The sequence below is a fragment of the Triplophysa rosa genome, linkage group LG3 (genome assembly GCF_024868665.1).
Source record: "Triplophysa rosa linkage group LG3, Trosa_1v2, whole genome shotgun sequence".
NCBI classification, from domain to species: domain Eukaryota; kingdom Metazoa; phylum Chordata; class Actinopteri; order Cypriniformes; family Nemacheilidae; genus Triplophysa; species Triplophysa rosa.
The window spans coordinates 7,352,928-7,373,551 of NC_079892.1; the positions used below are offsets into that span (position 1 = coordinate 7,352,928).

Consider the following 20,624-nt stretch of genomic DNA (forward strand, 5'->3'; position numbering starts at 1 on the left):
GCTAGATAAAATCTAAATTTCTCCATGGCACATGATTTCGAACAACAACTTAAAAAATGACACAAATGCAGAAGTGTGAAAAATGATGCATCGTTTATTTTTAATATTGCCACAAGTCATAAACTCCAATAAAAACTCATCAGTGATCTATCAGGAGTTCAAATTATATTTTGCACTGTAATTTACACTATGTTCTTAAACATTTGACGTCACAGTTTATATCTGTTTTACTGGCTCTGTTTTGCTGGTAATCTGGTTCCCCGGCATCTTCAGGCCACACAAACTGGAAACGCTGCAGAAGAGTAACCAAGATAAGGAAGAGCTCCATACGAGCAAGATCCTTACCAAGACACACACGGGGTCCTATAAACCAGAGCCATTGACAGAGAGAGTTGCATCAACTCCGTTGACTCCAATGCAACCGTTTTTTCACAGCAATGGAAGCTCTCAATAGTTCCCGGAAGTTACGCATGGAGCTGCGACTAAACAGACCAACTGAGGTAAACTTCTAACCCATTTAAAGACGAAAGCCATTTAATGAATAAAACAATGAAAGAAATAAAGCATTTAAAGAGAAAACATAACTTCCTGGAACTATCTGAAGGCTCCATGAATCACATGACACGGGCTCTCAATAGTTCCCGGAAGTTACTAGTTACGCATGGAGCTGCGACTAAACAGACCAACTGAGGAGAAGATTAGAAAATCGCTTCTGATTAAATCATTTACATCACAGCTGAGGAGAAAAGTGTCCTCACCTTTGGGATGTTGTAACCCATGAGCTCTGTGTCTTCGGTACTGTGCAATTTCAGGATATGGAATATTTTTTGCTATTCATATAAATACAACAATATGTGAAATATCTCCCCAAATTCTCTTTTATATAGATTGTTTCCCCAAGCCAAAGTTCTTCAGAGTCACAAGAGAAAATATACGCTCTATAAGAAGCAGCTATGAAAGTGATCGTAAATGACAACTGCATGAATACATTTTGCACCCTTACTGTTAGGTTCCCAGTCAAATCATTTAAAAAAATCCTCTTACTGAAACAACTTGACATAGATTTAAGAAAGAGTCTTGACTCAGTTCTGTATATAAAGGTCTAGCTGATGGTCTTCTTACCTTTTATTCTGTGACAATTGAGAATGAAGTCTTGTGGCTGTCCTGCAAAGCAGTGTTAATTTTGACAGCAAATTTTGATTTAGTTTTAGTCATAGTCTTTTGACGAAAATGCAATTTAGTTTTAGTCACATTTTAGTCAACCCCATCATTTTAGTTTTAGTCTAGTTTTAGTCGACGAAATATGAAAAACATTTTAGTCGAATAAATATACATTATATTTAGTCTACTAAAATCTAAATGGTTTAAATCATTTACTTGGTGTAATTAAATGTTCCATACAAAGATTCAACTGTTTTGACATAATTTACTTCACCTTAGAATGAAATTAAACCAGGTCATTACCTTTATTTTTCAGAAAATTCCAGTAACTAGATATGCATTGTTGGAACAGCAGATATTAGACCATGAACGACATGTTCCAGTTCATTCAATTCACATTTGACTCAAAGACTTGTTAAGTAGGGCGTATTCATTCAGTTCATTCAACCAATGAAATGCTCTGACAGGCTCACACTCAAAGGCTATTGGCTCATGGCATGCCTCTTTGAAGAAAGAGCTGCACTGTCTTTGCTTGAGACAGCAATGAATGAGAAATAGCTTTCAAAAAGACATATTATATAAATTGTATTACATTTCTTTAGTCATGCAAACATGTTACATATTTGGTTGGAATGTACAGTTTGACTCACTTCATCACTTCTATAATCAGTAGAGGACAGCGCTGGTTTCTTTTGGCTGACTCTATGTTGCATTTCACGTTATGCAGCAGCTCGTGTTAAGTTAACTAGGCATATAAAAACCTTTGAGCTTGCCTTCGTAATGTGTTTCGGGGTGACTCGCCTGCAGTCGCGCTTCAAGTTTGCGGCGTTTTACCGGCGATCGTGAAGGAAAATAAGACGCTTTGTAAACCGCGTGGAGACACAGAATACATGTCTGTGCTTCCCCTTCTCCCAGAGACTTCTCTCTGCCGTTTATATGAGATAAGCAGCACATGCGCGCAAACTGATGTCCGCCAGGTGGGACAAGAATATTTTCGTCTCGTTTTTATTAGTTGACGAAAATGTCAGTATATTTTTATTACAGTTTTCGTTATAATGCATTCATTTTTATTTAGTTATCGTCTCGTTTTCGTCAGTGAAAACATGTCGTTAACGAATACTTTTCGTCATAGTTTTCGTTAACGAAATTAACACTGCTGCAAAGTCAACACACTTAGTAACCAGAGCTTCCTTTATAACCTCAAAACCATTAAGAAACACAACAGGTCTTGATCCCCAATTCAGGCTATTAAACTTCCCATAGCGTGCAAGCTGAAATTTATGATTTTATTAAGCAAGAACGCAACTTTTAAAAACATTGGTGATTTTGAAGATGACTGTCAAGGTAAGGATACCCACAAAAGGGTCTAAAACAACACCATTTTCAAATCTTTTAAAGGATTGAAGGTATTCAGTTGAAGCAGATTTCCAAATAGTGGGACAGACTGAGGTCCAGGCTGAAAGTTCATGGGCCTCTGGATCCAAATAAAAAGGAATAAGGGAAAGATGCATATCCACAGCAGAGTCAAAAAGCTCAGCATGCTGTCTAATGTTCAAGCTCTATTTTCCACACAAGTGAAAACAAGTTTGCGAATTCCACCCACTAAAACAAACTGAATCTCCACTAGGCACACTGCCTGTCTGAACAAACATTGTACACACACGCACGCACACACACACACAATTTATCACATTTGTCTTTTTCACTTTTAAAAATACACACACACAAAGAAACTGGTTCTTCTATGGCATCATTTATCACTTTTTCACTTTAAAAAATAACTCATAATTGGATCATAATCATAATTGTAGTGTTGAGAAAATGCCTATGGAAAACTGCGGAAGAGCACGAAGGGAACTATGAAAATTATGTTATGCAAAAAATATAACTTGTTATATTGTAGCATCTTCTGTGTCGGCACATTTTGCCTGGAATTTGCAGAAATCTTATCTTGCCATTTTATAAAGCAGGTTCTTGAGATTTCAGATACTTTTTACTTAAACAATATGAAGTTCTCATCTCTGTACTATGAAGTTCTGTGCTCTTATTGGCTGTCCTTTTTCATTATTCAGTCAAAGTCATCCATTTCAAAGACATTTTTTATTATATACTGTAACATCTTTGTTTGTACAGAAAAAAAGTTTATGATTGGACAATTATATTGTTCAGAAATGNTTATCTTACCGACAGAGAAGGGCATAAAAGCTTCAGGTTTCTCAAACTGGCCCTGATCGTTCAGGAAGTTGACTGGGTGAAACTCATGAGGAAACTTCCACTTGTCCTTCTCATAGAGCACAGAGGAGAGGTCAGGAATGATGAGCGTTCCCTGCAAGAAAGAAAAAGTGGGTAAAAACGAATGGTCCTTTCGAACAAATCTTAAATATGGTCCAACAAGATTTTTTTGTATTTTTTTATTTGTTTATAGGACCTGCAGGACAGTGGGATCTGAGATGTCAAAATTAAAACATCAATAATCATGTATTGTGAAAAAGTTCACATAGATATTACATCGTGTTTTAAAACACTTTATTAATTAAAGTGGATTCAAATTCCCACCTTAGGAATCTGATATCCCATGAGCTTAGTGTCTCTGGTAGTACAGTGAAAAACACTCAAAGGAAGAGTACTGGCCATGCGCTGACACTCGTGTATTACAGCCTGTGTGTACGGCATTTTGTGTCTGTCTTCAAAAGAGACTTGCGCCTTATCCTTTAAAACACCATTCATTTCAAGGTGACATTTTTCTGCAAATAAGAAGAGCAGATTTTTTTTCAAAAAAGCAAAACTGTAAATTGTTTCATTATTTCCCCCAAAATTAAATATGCAATATTTAAAGTTGAACTTGAAGTAAACCTTGAATTTCTGGATAAGTCATAAGGCACAGCACAGTGTATCGGAGGGTGTTAGATGTGGTATCGGTTCCAGCAAAGAGAATATCAAGCAACAACACCACCATCTGGCTTTCATCAAAGATGACACAACTTTCACCTCTCTACTAATCAAAAGCACCCAACAGTGAAACTTAATCAAGAATTCAAGTGCATTACATTTAAAACCACCATTGAGCCGGTGTAGAGAACGCCATTACTAAAAGCACATTTCTATAAAATGTATTTTTAACATCCCATAATAACCTTCTCCATTTCATCCAGATAGCAGTCAATCACATCACGTGGTTCTCCTGGCACTCTAGTTGCCCTGTGCTCATTTACAATGCCTGAAACATACATGTTAACTGTATTGTAATCCCTCAGAGCTTTCTGGTAGGGTAAAGGAAGATTCCTCAACAGTGGCATTGTGTCATACACCTGCAGACAATGGAAAAGTAGTCAAAAATTCCTGATCAAAATTGTATATGAAATAATAGTATGTACTATTATAGTACTACTTTCTGTAACATACAGAAACAAATATACAACACATATATACTGTACCATGCCCCATGGTCCATTAGCAATCTTCGAGTTTTCGGACATCATTTTTATCATAGTCTGGAAAAACTCATGTTCATACTCGTATCGAGAGCCAAACAAGATTGAGCAGATGATGTCACAAGAAGCATTGTGGAACAGAGTTTGAGGGTCAATAGATTTACCTGACCACACGGAACACACACGCACAAACACACAAAAAAACAATTAGACTGTGTATTTTAAATGATGAACATTTTGTATATTAGGGTCCAGGCAAGGTACCTGCATTGACCTCTAGGTGAGTACAAACATGAGATATCTCCTCTAGAATCCTTTCCTCCATTGATCGCTTTCCCAAACCAAAATTCTTTAAGGTCATCAGTGCAAAGCGGCGATGCTCCCGCCAACTAGGACCATAGTCAGCCATGATGACACCTGAAGATATTTAACATCATGAACATTGGTTTTGTTTTTTCTTCTGTAGAACGTAACGTGCAAAACGTTAACCACTGACAGCTTCAGTCACCATTCACTTTAATCCATATTTTTCTATACAATAACAGTAAATGGGGAGCTATCAGTCAACATTCTGCTTTATGTGTTCTGAAGAAGTAAGAAATCAAATCTTTATGTTTCAAGAAATATAGTGGTCTGCAACATGAGGGTGCAGCAAAGTCTGAAAACTAAAGTTTCACATTTGGATTGAACAAAAATACACAGAGGAAGTGCTGGTCCACACAAAAATATAAATTTAGTCATCATTTATTCACCCTCGTGGCATTCAAAATATGTTTATGACTCTATCTGCTGTGAAACACTAATAAAGATATTTTGTGAAATGTCTCCGTGGTTTTGTGTTCAATGGAAGTCAATGGGGGCCAATGTTGTGTGGTTACCAACATTCTTCAAAATATCTTCTTTTGTGTTTTGCAGAAGAAAGAAAGTACAGGTTTGAAATGTCATGAGGCTGAACAAATGCTGAAAATTATAGGCTTGTTCAGACTTCATGCGGCCCTGCAAAAACCCACAGGCGGATGACATCATTTTACCACAAGACTAATTTAGCCATTCAAAAGCCTATGGAGCAGTCGGCTCTCGACTCTCTCTCGGGGTAATGTGATGTCATCCCCTGTCGGTTCTTGCTGCGCCACATGAAGTCGAACACACTTCATCATTTTTAGTGAACTATCCCTTTAAAACTGTTGGACGAATTTCAAAATAAAAGTCACACTGCCTTGAAAATCACTTAAAATGCACAAAACGTGTCTGTACAGTGATTATATTCCTGGTTTAACACCAGCTCCTAAAGAAACAAGTTTACATAGAAATGATCATGTAATCAGGTCTCTGTGTTTTATTGAACTTTGCCTTTTCCACGTGTGAGGTGGCTGAGTAAGAGGCCTTGTGGTCTTCCACCAAAGTCCAACCCCTTGTTGACCAGCGCCTCCTTCATTGCTCCTGCTCCATTCAGTATCACAGCTGGTCTGCCTCCAAAATAAAGACTGAAAACTCTTCCATATCTCTTTGATAACTATTCCCAGAAATAAATAACATGCATTTAATTATATTCATTCAATTGAGAATAGACAAGCAATGCTGCATGTGTAGCTGTCATAGGAAAACTGAATGTTATATAATTTGCATAATACGTCATTTTGGAATATCAAACATCAGACCTTACAACATAGAAAATAATCATGAACAATATTTTTCAGAGCATACAGTATGTGTGTAATCATAAATGAAAGCATGAAGCTTTTATTAAACATCATGCAGTCTTTAACTCACTCTTTCAAGATCCGGCATGGGATTTTCTAGATTAAGCTGTAGCAGGTTGCCAAATATCGGGAGGGGTTGTGGTCCAGGTGGGAAGTTTTTGGGGCGGCGGGTTCTGATGAGAAAGAATAGGAGAGAAATGCATATCCAGAGCAGAATCACAGAGCCCAGCATGTTGTCGCTCCACTGCACTCACCCTGTCCTGAACATTTGCAAGGTCATGTGACACTACATTTCAACAAGGGAAGCAGTGGTAGGGGACCATCTGATAAAGCTTTTTATAGCGTTTCATGTGCAACAACTTTTCATTAATTTAGATTCATAAATATTAAGATTCTGCCTATCAAATTTGAGTTGCTATGACTTGGTACAGTTGAGAAGGATTTAGCAAACCATTTCAAAAAGTGACATTAGATGTTGGTTTTAGTGGTACTGCACTTCAGTTCAGAGAATTAAAACATTTTAATTTCAGCATAAACAATCCAGATGTTTCTAAATGCAATACATTTAATTCACAAAACTGGGGATATTATAGATGCATCAACTATGAGCAAATCTAAGTATACATATTTGTTTGTTAGTTCTATAATGATTAGCCAGCATATACATTTGTCCTGGATTTGCCCTTTGCTCTGGTCCAAACCTCAGCTAGATAAAATCTAAATTTCTCCATGGCACATGATTTCGAACAACAACTTAAAAAATGACACAAATGCAGAAGTGTGAAAAATGATGCATCGTTTATTTTTAATATTGCCACAAGTCATAAACTCCAATAAAAACTCATCAGTGATCTATCAGGAGTTCAAATTATATTTTGCACTGTAATTTACACTATGTTCTTAAACATTTGACGTCACAGTTTATATCTGTTTTACTGGCTCTGTTTTGCTGGTAATCTGGTTCCCCGGCATCTTCAGGCCACACAAACTGGAAACGCTGCAGAAGAGTAACCAAGATAAGGAAGAGCTCCATACGAGCAAGATCCTTACCAAGACACACACGGGGTCCTATAAACCAGAGCCATTGACAGAGAGAGTTGCATCAACTCCGTTGACTCCAATGCAACCGTTTTTTCACAGCAATGGAAGCTCTCAATAGTTCCCGGAAGTTACGCATGGAGCTGCGACTAAACAGACCAACTGAGGTAAACTTCTAACCCATTTAAAGACGAAAGCCATTTAATGAATAAAACAATGAAAGAAATAAAGCATTTAAAGAGAAAACATAACTTCCTGGAACTATCTGAAGGCTCCATGAATCACATGACACGGGCTCTCAATAGTTCCCGGAAGTTACTAGTTACGCATGGAGCTGCGACTAAACAGACCAACTGAGGAGAAGATTAGAAAATCGCTTCTGATTAAATCATTTACATCACAGCTGAGGAGAAAAGTGTCCTCACCTTTGGGATGTTGTAACCCATGAGCTCTGTGTCTTCGGTACTGTGCAATTTCAGGATATGGAATATTTTTTGCTATTCATATAAATACAACAATATGTGAAATATCTCCCCAAATTCTCTTTTATATAGATTGTTTCCCCAAGCCAAAGTTCTTCAGAGTCACAAGAGAAAATATACGCTCTATAAGAAGCAGCTATGAAAGTGATCGTAAATGACAACTGCATGAATACATTTTGCACCCTTACTGTTAGGTTCCCAGTCAAATCATTTAAAAAAATCCTCTTACTGAAACAACTTGACATAGATTTAAGAAAGAGTCTTGACTCAGTTCTGTATATAAAGGTCTAGCTGATGGTCTTCTTACCTTTTATTCTGTGACAATTGAGAATGAAGTCTTGTGGCTGTCCTGCAAAGCAGTGTTAATTTTGACAGCAAATTTTGATTTAGTTTTAGTCATAGTCTTTTGACGAAAATGCAATTTAGTTTTAGTCACATTTTAGTCAACCCCATCNCTGATGTCCGCCAGGTGGGACAAGAATATTTTCGTCTCGTTTTTATTAGTTGACGAAAATGTCAGTATATTTTTATTACAGTTTTCGTTATAATGCATTCATTTTTATTTAGTTATCGTCTCGTTTTCGTCAGTGAAAACATGTCGTTAACGAATACTTTTCGTCATAGTTTTCGTTAACGAAATTAACACTGCTGCAAAGTCAACACACTTAGTAACCAGAGCTTCCTTTATAACCTCAAAACCATTAAGAAACACAACAGGTCTTGATCCCCAATTCAGGCTATTAAACTTCCCATAGCGTGCAAGCTGAAATTTATGATTTTATTAAGCAAGAACGCAACTTTTAAAAACATTGGTGATTTTGAAGATGACTGTCAAGGTAAGGATACCCACAAAAGGGTCTAAAACAACACCATTTTCAAATCTTTTAAAGGATTGAAGGTATTCAGTTGAAGCAGATTTCCAAATAGTGGGACAGACTGAGGTCCAGGCTGAAAGTTCATGGGCCTCTGGATCCAAATAAAAAGGAATAAGGGAAAGATGCATATCCACAGCAGAGTCAAAAAGCTCAGCATGCTGTCTAATGTTCAAGCTCTATTTTCCACACAAGTGAAAACAAGTTTGCGAATTCCACCCACTAAAACAAACTGAATCTCCACTAGGCACACTGCCTGTCTGAACAAACATTGTACACACACGCACGCACACACACACACAATTTATCACATTTGTCTTTTTCACTTTTAAAAATACACACACACAAAGAAACTGGTTCTTCTATGGCATCATTTATCACTTTTTCACTTTAAAAAATAACTCATAATTGGATCATAATCATAATTGTAGTGTTGAGAAAATGCCTATGGAAAACTGCGGAAGAGCACGAAGGGAACTATGAAAATTATGTTATGCAAAAAATATAACTTGTTATATTGTAGCATCTTCTGTGTCGGCACATTTTGCCTGGAATTTGCAGAAATCTTATCTTGCCATTTTATAAAGCAGGTTCTTGAGATTTCAGATACTTTTTACTTAAACAATATGAAGTTCTCATCTCTGTACTATGAAGTTCTGTGCTCTTATTGGCTGTCCTTTTTCATTATTCAGTCAAAGTCATCCATTTCAAAGACATTTTTTATTATATACTGTAACATCTTTGTTTGTACAGAAAAAAAGTTTATGATTGGACAATTATATTGTTCAGAAATGTGTATATATATAGTTATATATATATATAATATAATATAAAATAAATATTATAATACAAAACAAATAAAAACACATTTATCAGAAGGTCAACCATATAAGAAGGTAGATCTTTACCAACAGCTGAACTGTACAATAACAATTTGTTATCATTGTTGAGGCATATGACACATTTTACTGTATTACACATCGTTGCACTCACAAAATGTAATCATCAGCATCATTTGACTGGTTCTGAGTCTGATGTGCATTCTGTAAGGTTTGGGTGTTTGTGTGAGCCAAATAATGGGTGTATCTGGTCCCGGCATCTTCAGGCCAAACAAACTGGAAATGGCGCAGAAGATAACCAGACCAGAAGAAGCTCCATAGAGCAACGCCTACCAAGACACATCCGGTCTGAAAAATGTGAACATGTTAGACTGGTACTGAACCAGATCAGGAGTAACAAACAAAGAATGTTCTCTTCATCTATATTATTCTTGAACGGTTACCGGTAGAAAAGGGCATGAAGTTCAGGTTTCTCCAAACTGGCCCTGATCATTCAGGAAGTTGTCTGGATTAAACTCACGAGGAAACTTCCACTGACCTTCTTCATTCAGTACAGAAGTAAGATTAGGAATAACAAGAGTCCCCTACAAAAAAGTAAAGCAGAAAAACAAAATGATTTTCAATAAAGTTTGAAAAGCTCACATTAAAATTGAGGTTTGCTCACCTTTGGGATGTTGTAACCCATCAGTTGTGTGTCTTTGGTGGTGCAGTGAAACACACTCAGTGGTACTGTGTTAGCAACACGCTGAACTTCATGAATCGCAGCTTGTGTGTACGGCATGTTGTGTCTGTCTTCAAATGACGCGTGATCTTTACCTTCCAGAACATCATCAATCTCTCGCTGACATCTCTCTGGAGGAAAGACCAGTATAAATTTATTTGTGTTAAGCTCATGCATAGCAAAATAATTACTATGGTCAGTGTAATATAAGTGTTATTGAAATACAGACCCTGAACATCAGGGTGATTCATGAGGTAGAGAAATGCAGTGAGGAGGGTGTTGGATGTAGTATCAGTGCCGGCAAAGTGCAAATCCACAATGTACATAATGAGCCGGGCTTCATCAAAGCTGGAACCATCATTTCCTCTCTGGTGAGCACAAAATATCATTCAGTTGAGTCTTAAAGTCCCAGTGCAAATTAAAAATGACAATTCTTATTTTTTCATGAAATATTGCTGCGGTTATAGTAAATAGCTCATCAATGTGGGTCATTTTCTTTTTAAAATTCATGTACCCTCATAAGCTTCAGTTAAAATCTGAAAATGCACTTCCGCCCTGAAATTCATCTTAAATTACATAAATTAGACGGCATCCGTTAACTCCTCCCCTTCCACTGTCAGTCTGCTGCCGGTTATAATCCTCAGCATAACAATTTGAGTGAAATTAATAACATGATTAAAAATTTTTTTTGCCATTGTTTAAATTACGCAAAATAAAATATAGACTGTAAGATACAAACTCCCACCTTATCAAGCTCATCCATATAGCAGTCAATGAAGTCTCTGGGCTCTCCTGGGACTCTCGTCCTCTTGTGCTCATTGATCATATTCAAAGTCATGTTTTTCATCTCTCCCATGACCTCAAATGCTTTTTTAAATGGTAGAGGCACGTTTCTCAATGCAGGAAATGTGTCATATATCTGTTAAAAAAGGAAATATTTGATATTTTAATACAACCCTATAGAATTGTTCAACAATGACAATCTCCAATGAGCTGTAACATGATTTCCTGTTATTATTCATTCAGCAATGGTAAACTGCTTTTCCAAACAGATGTTTTTTTTGTGATCCAAAATCTTTCTCACCATGTTCCACGGTCCATTGACGATCTTTGAAATCTCTGTACTGAGTTGAACGTAGCGCGTGAGGAATTCATCTTTGTAATCGAAACGTGTTCCAAACAAAACCAAGCTGATAACATTTGATGCAGCGTTGTGAAATAATGTCTGAGGAGTCACAATTCCCCCTGTACAGTATATTTCCCTTTTAAAACATTTGGCATTTTATTTGGCAGAAGACATTTTTGAAAAAAAAAATGTACCAGCATTTTTTTCCAGACAAGCAACAATATGTGAGATCTCCTTCAGAATTCTCTCCTCCATGGATTGCTTCCCAAGTCCAAAGTTCCTCAGAGTCATGAGGGCAAAGCGTCGGTGCTCCTTCCAACCAGGGCCATAGTCAGCCAAAATGACACCTGTAGTCAAAGTTTGATGTAAGTTTTAAGGTTTTGTGAATTAAACAAATGGAATCATGACTTATACCATCTTAAAATCGCTTCGAATCAATCAAAATTACATTGCAACTAGACCAGTGACTGAGAGCAAATGAATTATATAATTTTCCAAACACGATTTAACAATTTTTTAAAAGCTATACAGAAACATGTAATACTTTGATTTGTCTTATCCAGTCAATATAATAGCTGTTATTCTTTGTCGAAGGACTTACCTTTATTCTCTGTCATATGATTGGTCATGAAGTCTTGTGGCCGTCCTGAAAAGTCTCCAGCTTTAGTAACCAGAGCGTCCTTTATAACCTCAAAACCATTAAGAACCACAGCTGGTTTTGATCCCCAAAACAAGCCATAAACATTCCCGTATTGTTCTGAAAACTAAAAAAAATATAGCAAGAAAATGGAATTTAACATTCAAAAATATACTGTTTTGTCAAAAGATGAATGATTTTGATTTAAGATGACAAGAATGTGTCTGAGTCATTTAAACAACAATGTCCTTATTCTTTTAAATTAGTGACTAATACAATACTCTTTTAAAATCTTTCAAGGGATTGGCAATGTTCAGATGAAGCAGGTTTCCAAATATTGGAAGAGGTTGAGGTCCAGGAGGAAAGTTCTTGGGCTTCTGGATCCTAATGAAGAGGAATATGAGAACGATGCATATCCACACCAGAGTCAAGGAGCCCAACATGTTGACTGATCTGCTGCTGAAAGCAAACTGAATCGCTTTGTGTTGCCTGTATACAGCTGTTATCACATGTACAGATATGGCCACATGCCAAGAGTCAACATAATGATCTCTAAAATGAACTCAAAAAATAATGGTTAGCCAAAACAACTGGTAGCTGAACAATTCTGGGTAATAATGTTTAACTAGTAAAAAGTTGGAATAGTATTTCTATCACATCACATACAGTTCAAAGTTCATCAAGAGTCCATACTTTCCCATAGGACCCCACTGACCATTTGCTTTAATGCAGGTTTAATATTTGCATGTGACTGTTTCTGTCTCGGTCTTCTCCTGTGCCTTCTCGTGTCTTGTCATTGGCCCCGCCCCTCTCTTTTCTTGTATTGCTTCCCGGCCGTGTTTCATTACCCTCACCTGCCGTGTGTTATTATCCCTCATTTGTATTCCCCTTTAAAAAGTCCTCATGTTTCATTGTCTTGCAGCTTGTGCATTGTGTTCTATGTACCCCTGTTCTTGTTTGCGGCCAATGTTTGCTGTTATTGCATGTTCCTGTTTCGTCAATCTAGTAAGTGTCCAGTTTAGTTTGTCTAGTGTTATCTCAGTTTAGTGTTAGTTAGTCTTCGGCCTGTTTATTATCCTTGTTCCTGTTTTTACCCCCATTGTGGGTCTTTGTTTTGTGTTTATTGTTTAAATAAAGTCTTTTGTTTAACCCCTTAATTCCCTGCTGCCTGCAATTGGGTTCTTCTCCGCACAGTTCCTGACAGTTTCTATAAAATAGAAAAATTTAAATGTTTCAGTAAGTACGTATATGCTGTCAATAGAAATAAAAAAAGATGCATCAATAGCCTACATTGCTGCATGGGCTTATGCAGAGTAAGCATATTCATAGGATAAAAACGGCCAATAAATGCAAAAAAATCGAACGTTTTTATTTTTTTCACAATTCTTGACATTCGATGTGTATTTCAACTGGCCATTCTGATACAAATGGCATTAAACTATAATTATAAAATATACACAGACATCAGTATCATTTGACTGGTTCTCTAAGTCTGATGTGCATTCTGTAAGGTTTGGGTGTTTGTGTGACGCCAAATAATGGGGTGTAATCTGGTTCCCCGGCATCTTCAGGCCAAACAAACTGGAAATGGCGCAGAAGAGTAACCAAGACCAGTAAGAGCTCCATACGAGCAAGACCCTCACCAAGACACACACGGGGGCCTGTAAACAACATGCAGCAATGAAGATACTATACACAATATAACTTTATCAGTTTGTAATGTTGACTATAAACAAGTGGATGAAAATGTTAAACTGAGGCATTTTCTCTAGTGGTTCAGACTGACACTTTACTGTATTTTAGTATTACCTATAGAAAAGGGAATAAAGGCTTCAGGCTTCTCAAACTGGCCCTGATCATTCAGGAAGTTGTCTGGATTAAACTCACGAGGAAACTTCCACTGACCTTCTTCATTCAGTACAGAAGTAAGATTAGGAATTACAAGAGTCCCCTACAAAAAAGTAAAGCAGAAAAACAAAATGATTTTCAATAAAGTTTGAAAAGCTCACATTAAAATTGAGGTTTGCTCACCTTTGGGATGTTGTAACCCATCAGTTGTGTGTCTTTGGTGGTGCAGTGAAACACACTCAGTGGTACTGTGTTAGCAACACGCTGAACTTCATGAATCGCAGCTTGTGTGTACGGCATGTTGTGTCTGTCTTCAAATGACGCGTGATCTTTACCTTCCAGAACATCATCAATCTCTCGCTGACATCTCTCTGGAGGAAAGACCAGTATAAATTTATTTGTGTTAAGCTCATGCATAGCAAAATAATTACTATGGTCAGTGTAATATAAGTGTTATTGAAATACAGACCCTGAACATCAGGGTGATTCATGAGGTAGAGAAATGCAGTGAGGAGGGTGTTGGATGTAGTATCAGTGCCGGCAAAGTGCAAATCCACAATGTACATAATGAGCCGGGCTTCATCAAAGCTGGAACCATCATTTCCTCTCTGGTGAGCACAAGATATCATTCAGTTGTGTTTTATATCCAACATTCTGTAACATTTTCTCTACAAACGTCTCTATAAAATGTATGTCAACAATCATCTCTTTGTGTCTATTTCAAATTACATTTCACATGAATTATCCTAACCTTATCAAGCTCATCCAGATAGCAGTCGATGAAGTCTCTCGGCTCTCCTGGGACTCTAGTCCTCTTGTGCTCATTGATCACATTCAAGGTCATATTTTTGATCTTTTCTACATTAGCAAAGGCTTTTTTAAAGGGTAAAGGGAAGTTTTTCAATACAGGAAGTGTGTCATATATCTGTTGACAAAGAAAACGTTTGACATTTTCATATAATTGTATAGAATTGCACTAAAATGCAACATCTGTATGACCTGAATGGACATTATACTATTACTACATGTATATAATATATATAAAAAATACAATTATACAGATTTTGAAAGACTTGCAAGAAGAGTAAATATATCTGAGAGGAATCAGATCTGATGTCTCTCTCACCAGGTTCCATGGTCCATTGATGAGCTTTGAAGTCTCTGTAAAGAGCTGAACGTAGCGTGTGAGGACCTCATCATTGTAATCCAAACGAGTTCCAAACAGAACCAAGCTGATCACATTTGATGCTGCGTTGTGGAACAAGGTCTGAGGATTCATGGTTCCTCCTGCACGATGTAGATCAATTAAAAAACTTCACATTTTACTCCTTGACTGAGCTAGGTATAAAAATGGAATTGAAAGGAATTATTTAATACCGATGCTTTTTTCCAAACAAGCAACAACACGAGAGATCTCTCCCAGAATTCTCTCCTCCATGGATTGCTTCCCCAGGCCAAAGTTCCTCAGAGTCATGAGGGCAAAACGTCGATGCTCCTTCCAACCAGGGCCATAGTCAGCCAAAACAACACCTTTATTAAACCCATGATGTTAGTCATGACTACGAGGATTCTAACACTGATGTCTTTGTAACAGTTTATCAAAAGCCAATATAATACCTGTAACATTCTGTTAATGCAAATCATTTTTTTTAAGTTAAATTCACATTTATAATCTACTTTCCAAAGCAGTTAAGAACGTAAATGACAATATTTGAAAATAAATAAGCGCAAGGATATGTCCATGTTACACCATAATGCAGGGGTGTCCAAAGTCAGTCCTGGAGGGCCGGTGTCCTGCAAAGCTTAGCTTCAACCCTAATCAAACACACCTGAACAGCTAATCAAGGTCTCACAAAGCAGACTAGAAACTTGCAAACAGGTGTGTTGAGCCTAGTTGGAGCTAAACTCTGCAGGACAGTGGCCCTCCAGGACCGACATTGGGCACCCCTGCCATAATGCAAATCTTCACTCTCTTGACTTGGAATTGTCATGGTTCACAAGACCAAGAAAGACATGACATGAGGCAGAACCATGACGGAACCCCATGTTTCATGTGGAGGGATGTAATTTTGGCCCTTTCGGCTTGCCATACTCTCTCCGGTCTCGTCTCTGTTCTCGCCCTCTCGTCTCCTCATTATTGCTCGTTATTGTTTCATGCCCGTCAGCGGTTCCCTCTTGATTTGTTCCCTTATTTAATGCCCCTGTGTCTTCTGTCTTGTGTTAATTAATTTTGCCTTGTCTGCCTGTCGTCGTCCTCCCGGTCTGTATTGCTATGTTACCTAGTCTAGTTAGTTGTAGTTCATGTGTCTTGTATTTTGTAATTAAAGTCTTGTCTAGTTTAGTGTATGTTAGTCTATGTCCCTTTTTACCTCGTTATTTCCCTTGCTGTTTTATTGGTTTTCCCCTCGTGGGTTTTTGTTTCATGTTTGTATTTTTGTTATTAAAGTCTGTTTGTTAACCCCTTACCCGCTGTCTGCACTTGGGTCCTCTGTCCTTGTTCCCTCACCGTTCATGACAGGAATACTATAATACTATTAATGTTTAACTGTGAAAATAAAAGTCTATTCATGTGCTATAATCCAAGCCAAAAAGTAAAATTGTTCTGTGAGGTAAACATGATTATCTTGAGAAAAAAAATTAAACGAGGTTAAAACAACTTAACATGTGACAGAAAATACAAGAAAACTCTTAATTTATACAAACAAAAAGGCCAGATGTCATGTTAGAAGAACTTACCTTTATTCTCTGCAATGTGATTGACCATGAAGTCTTGTGGCCGGCCTGCAAAGTCTACAGCCTTAGTAACCAGAGCTTCCTTTATAACCTCAAAACCATTAAGAAACACAGCAGGCCTCGATCCCCAATACAAGCTATAAACCTTCCCATAGTGTTCTGCTAACTGAAAATTTGAAAGAAATACAAGTATTAAGCCTAAATTTAAGATGAGAACTATTGAAAGAAATATTCATAATAAAAAATAACGCAATACTTTTTCAAAATCTTTTAAAGGATTGGCAATGTTCAGATTAAGCAGATTTCCGAATAATGGGATCGGATGAGGTCCAGGAGGAAAGTTCTTTGGTCGCCGGACCTGGATAAGGATAAAGACGAGGACAATGCAAATCCACACGAGAACCAAGGAGCCCAGCATGTTGACTGATATCTAGAGCTCTCTTTAACTCGAACAAGTTCGTGAACCTAAATTACCAACTAAAACAAACAAAATGTCTTTGCCTTTCTCTACAGATTTCATCATGTGTACAGATCTGGCCATTTTCCAAGAGTGATAAAGCGATCAAAAAACAGTTCAAAGTTTTTGATTCATCCACTAAGATAAAAAGACTTTCATCTGTTTAAAAACAAATCCTTTCTACTACAAAATAGAATGCATGTATGTATAGATCAGATTAGAGAGCATTAAAACAGTTGGTTGTATTCAACAAATGTTCAGTATGTTCAGCATGTATCAGCTAGAAGAGGGTAAATCGTTGTCTTTTTACATATTATTAATTACATGTTTTTGTTGTCAAAAAAAGTTTAATTTGACATTTTATATCATTTTTCAGTCTACCATATAATCTCAGTATAAAACACATTGCTCTCTGTTTTGTGTTGCTCACAACCTTTTACCTCACATGACTTGACCAATCAATCAGGTAGTACTGTACATTTGCTTATGCGGGTTCAACTAAGCATCTTGATAGGATAAACTGGTACAAAAAATAATCATTTGGATCATTTGTATGGTTTAGCAGTGATTGAAATTGCATGTGAAAGTAAGTACAGCAGAGCCCCGGCACAATTGGCCATACTGACCCGATGATACATACTATTTTATAAATAAATGACAATCAGTCCATCCATTGTAAAATATATCTAGTTTTATTTGACTGGCTCTCTGAGCCTGATGTGCATTCTGTAAGGTTTGGGTGTCAATGTGACCCCATACACAGGGGTGTAATCTGGTTCCCCGGCATCTTCAGGCCAAACAAACTGGAAACGGCGCAACAAGGTGACCATGACCAGAAAGAGCTCCATACGAGCAAGACCCTCACCAAGACACACACGGGGCCCTTTAAAAAAAGGTATGAACGGTACATATGTAAAGAGTTTAAAAATGCTAACCAGTATGACTTCAATAAAAATAAAAATTCTTAAATTAATGTTACCTGTAGAAAAGGGAATAAAGGCTTCAGGTTTCACAAACTGGCCCTGATCATTCAGGAAGTTGTCTGGATTAAACTCACGAGGAAACTTCCACTGACCTTCTTCATTCAGTACAGAAGTAAGATTAGGAATAACAAGAGTTCCCTACAAAAAAGTAAAGCAGAAAAACAAAATGATTTTCAATAAAGTATCACATTAAAATTGAGGTTTGCTCACCTTTGGGATGTTGTAACCCATCAGTTGTGTGTCTTTGGTGGTGCAGTGAAACACACTCAGTGGTACTGTGTTAGCAACACGCTGAACTTCATGAATCTCAGCTTGTGTGTACGGCATGTCATGTCTGTCTTCAAATGACGCGTGATCTTTACCTTCCAGAACATCATCAATCTCTCGCTGACATCTCTCTGGAGGAAAGACGAGGACATGTTTACCTGTGTTTAAGTTTAATGCATAGGGAAAAATAATCACAATTGGTGCAAACTCAGTGTTGTTGAAATACCAACCCTGAACATCAGGGTGATTCATGAGGTAGAGAAATGCAGTGAGGAGGGTGTTTGATGTTGTATCAGTGCCGGCAAAGTGCAAATCCACAATGTTAAATTTAAGTCGGTGTTCAGCAAAGCTGGAACCATCATCTCCTCTCTGGTGATGTTAAGATAGCCAACAATTAGGGATAATATATAATAAACACAAAAAATAAGCACTATAGTCTTATTCAGGTCTGTTATAAGACCTGTTATATTTAAAATACCATCACAGATGCACACACATACCTTATCAAGCTCATCCAAATAGCAGTCAATGAAATTTCTCGGCTCTCCTGGGACTCTAGTCCTCTTGTGCTCATCGATCAGATTTGATGACATTTGTCTGGCTTTTCTGGCATTTGCGAAAGCCTTCTTAAAGGGCAAGGGAAGATATCTTAGCAAAGGAAATGAATCGTATATCTGTGGAGAAAAAAATGTAAATTCATTTTAAAATGGGGGGTCCAAAATCTATATGTGTAATATCGTATTCAGTATTACCACAATGACATAATAGTAGTTTTATATGTAACTTTACTCACCATGGCCCATGGTCCATTGGTAATCTTTGCATTCTCTGTATAGATGCGAATAAAAGTCTTGAGAAATTCATCGTCATAATCATAGCGGGATCCAAACAGGACGATGCAGATGATGTTTGATGCAGCATTATGGAACATAGTCTGAGGATCAATAGAACTTCCTGAAAACACACAATGTACATGTCCATTAACCTATATGTCCATTCAACCTCTTAAAGGGACAGTACACTCAAAAATGAAAATGCTCTCATCATCTACTCACCCTCATGTCATTCCAAACCTGTATGACTTCAAAAGATATTTTGAAGTATGTTTTTAACCGAAAAACATCGGCCCCCATTGATTTCCATTGTATGGATACAAAACCTTTTTTTTGGACATTTCTCAAAATACCTTCATTTATGTTCAAGAGAATAACAAAATACAGGTTTTAAATGACTCGAGGGTAAATTCATGATGACATTGATAATGCCACTAATATAAAAATAAAATATGAGAACATTCTTACCAACAGCTTTTTCCAGTTTGTCAACAATATGTGTGATCTCTCCCAGAATTCTCTCCTCCATGGATTGCTTCCCCAGGCCAAAGTTTCTGAGGGTCATGAGAGCAAAGCGCCTGTGTTCTTTCCAATCAGGGCCATAGTCAGATAAAATAACACCTATAGTAATATATACATTGTGAGTTATGCACCGTGGTGATATACCAAGGGTATTTTTCTAGCAGATAAGGCAGTAAATTGCTCTTTGAACTCTATTTGGAGCAAATAACATCAAGATACTTATTAAACTCAGTGTGTACAAAGGTATAAATGTGAGAAGGCATTTTTAGGCAGGTAAATGTCACCGCTGCAATTGTTTGTGGTGGATGTACCTCTTCCTCTACTGGCTCCCTCTGTGACATGGTTGACCATGAGATCTTGTGGGCGTCCAGCGAACTCTACCGCCTTATTAACAAGAGCTTCCTTCATAACCTCAAAACCAGTAAGCACTACCGTAGGTCTCGATCCAATGTACAGACTGTAAACCTTTCCATAGCGATCTGCCAGCTAAAAAGTATTAGGATAGTATTAAGCATTAGGATAAAAACGCTATTTATAAAGCATTACTGATTATTTCAAATCAGTGCCATTTCTAAACTGTGAACACCACTAATGTTGACACCAATATATGCCCTAAAGAGAATAATACCATACCCTCTCAAAGTCTTTCAAAGGGTTGTTAATGTTGAGCTGGAGCAGATTTCCAAAAAATGGGACTGGGCGAGGTCCAGGAGGGAAGTTTATAGGCCTTGGAATACGGATAAAAAGAAAGAAGACGAAGACGCATATGCACACGAGAATCAAAAACCCCAGCATGTTGACTGATGGTAAACTGTTCACTGTTCTCTTCTGCATGAACGCAGAGACGTCCTCCGCCCCAGCGCCGTTGAATACGAGAGTTACGACACTCACAAAGAATGGAATGCGGAAGTAACTCGCGTCATGGGGCGTCCGATGGGTCCAAACATGCACTGAAGCCCATTCATTTCAGTGTT

General features: G+C 37.4%; 4 protein-coding genes across 4 annotated transcripts; all 4 read right to left on the minus strand.

The window, feature by feature from the left end:
* Positions 1–143: 143 nt before the first annotated feature.
* LOC130551739 (cytochrome P450 2F2-like) lies at positions 144–6,546 on the minus strand. The gene is made up of 9 exons (XM_057329607.1): positions 6,363–6,546; positions 5,943–6,105; positions 4,857–5,009; positions 4,596–4,756; positions 4,296–4,469; positions 4,015–4,153; positions 3,718–3,905; positions 3,346–3,487; positions 144–363 (listed from the first exon to the last, which is right to left on the minus strand). The coding sequence occupies exons 1-9, from the start codon at positions 6,522–6,524 to the stop codon at positions 188–190; spliced, it is 1,458 nt and encodes a 485-aa protein (XP_057185590.1). The 5' UTR covers positions 6,525–6,546; the 3' UTR covers positions 144–187.
* A 623-nt stretch (positions 6,547–7,169) lies between these two features.
* LOC130551740 (cytochrome P450 2F2-like) lies at positions 7,170–12,458 on the minus strand. Its single transcript, XM_057329608.1, is given in 10 exon segments — positions 7,170–7,360; positions 9,967–9,990; positions 9,993–10,107; positions 10,188–10,375; positions 10,474–10,612; positions 10,990–11,163; positions 11,329–11,489; positions 11,565–11,717; positions 11,972–12,134; positions 12,289–12,458. Coding segments are annotated over 10 exon segments (1,455 nt in total). The 5' UTR covers positions 12,451–12,458; the 3' UTR covers positions 7,170–7,184.
* A 1,019-nt stretch (positions 12,459–13,477) lies between these two features.
* LOC130551738 (cytochrome P450 2F2-like) lies at positions 13,478–17,023 on the minus strand. Its single transcript, XM_057329606.1, has 9 exons — positions 16,845–17,023; positions 16,592–16,754; positions 15,233–15,385; positions 14,982–15,142; positions 14,607–14,780; positions 14,325–14,463; positions 14,039–14,226; positions 13,817–13,958; positions 13,478–13,668 (listed from the first exon to the last, which is right to left on the minus strand). Exons 1-9 carry the CDS (start codon positions 17,004–17,006, stop codon positions 13,478–13,480), a joined length of 1,473 nt encoding a protein of 490 aa, XP_057185589.1. The 5' UTR covers positions 17,007–17,023.
* Positions 17,024–17,716: 693 nt separating this feature from the next.
* Positions 17,717–20,560, minus strand: LOC130551735 (cytochrome P450 2F2). The gene is made up of 9 exons (XM_057329602.1): positions 20,284–20,560; positions 19,962–20,136; positions 19,597–19,749; positions 19,089–19,249; positions 18,796–18,969; positions 18,526–18,664; positions 18,239–18,426; positions 18,025–18,166; positions 17,717–17,928 (listed from the first exon to the last, which is right to left on the minus strand). Exons 1-9 carry the CDS (start codon positions 20,482–20,484, stop codon positions 17,738–17,740), a joined length of 1,524 nt encoding a protein of 507 aa, XP_057185585.1. The 5' UTR covers positions 20,485–20,560; the 3' UTR covers positions 17,717–17,737.
* Positions 20,561–20,624: the final 64 nt, after the last annotated feature.

Excerpts from the sequence above, each read along its gene's own strand:
- LOC130551739 (XM_057329607.1), bottom strand. The coding sequence starts at position 6,524 with ATGCTGGGCTCTGTGATTCTGCTCTGGATATGCATTTCTCTCCTATTC. Across the intron at positions 4,154-4,295 it reads ATCTGGATGAAATGGAGAAG|AGAGGTGAAAGTTGTGTCAT; the intron begins GTTATTATGGGA and ends TTTGATTAGTAG. Across the intron at positions 3,906-4,014 it reads GACTTATCCAGAAATTCAAG|AAAAATGTCACCTTGAAATG; the intron begins GTTTACTTCAAG and ends TCTTATTTGCAG.
- LOC130551738 (XM_057329606.1), bottom strand. The coding sequence starts at position 17,006 with ATGCTGGGCTCCTTGGTTCTCGTGTGGATTTGCATTGTCCTCGTCTTT. Across the intron at positions 15,143-15,232 it reads TTGTTTGGAAAAAAGCATCG|GAGGAACCATGAATCCTCAG; the intron begins GTATTAAATAAT and ends TACATCGTGCAG. Across the intron at positions 13,669-13,816 it reads CTTTATTCCCTTTTCTATAG|GCCCCCGTGTGTGTCTTGGT; the intron begins GTAATACTAAAA and ends TGTTGTTTACAG.
- LOC130551735 (XM_057329602.1), bottom strand. The coding sequence starts at position 20,484 with ATGCAGAAGAGAACAGTGAACAGTTTACCATCAGTCAACATGCTGGGG. Across the intron at positions 18,970-19,088 it reads CCAATGGACCATGGGCCATG|ATATACGATTCATTTCCTTT; the intron begins GTGAGTAAAGTT and ends TTTTCTCCACAG. Across the intron at positions 18,427-18,525 it reads GAATCACCCTGATGTTCAGG|AGAGATGTCAGCGAGAGATT; the intron begins GTTGGTATTTCA and ends TCTTTCCTCCAG.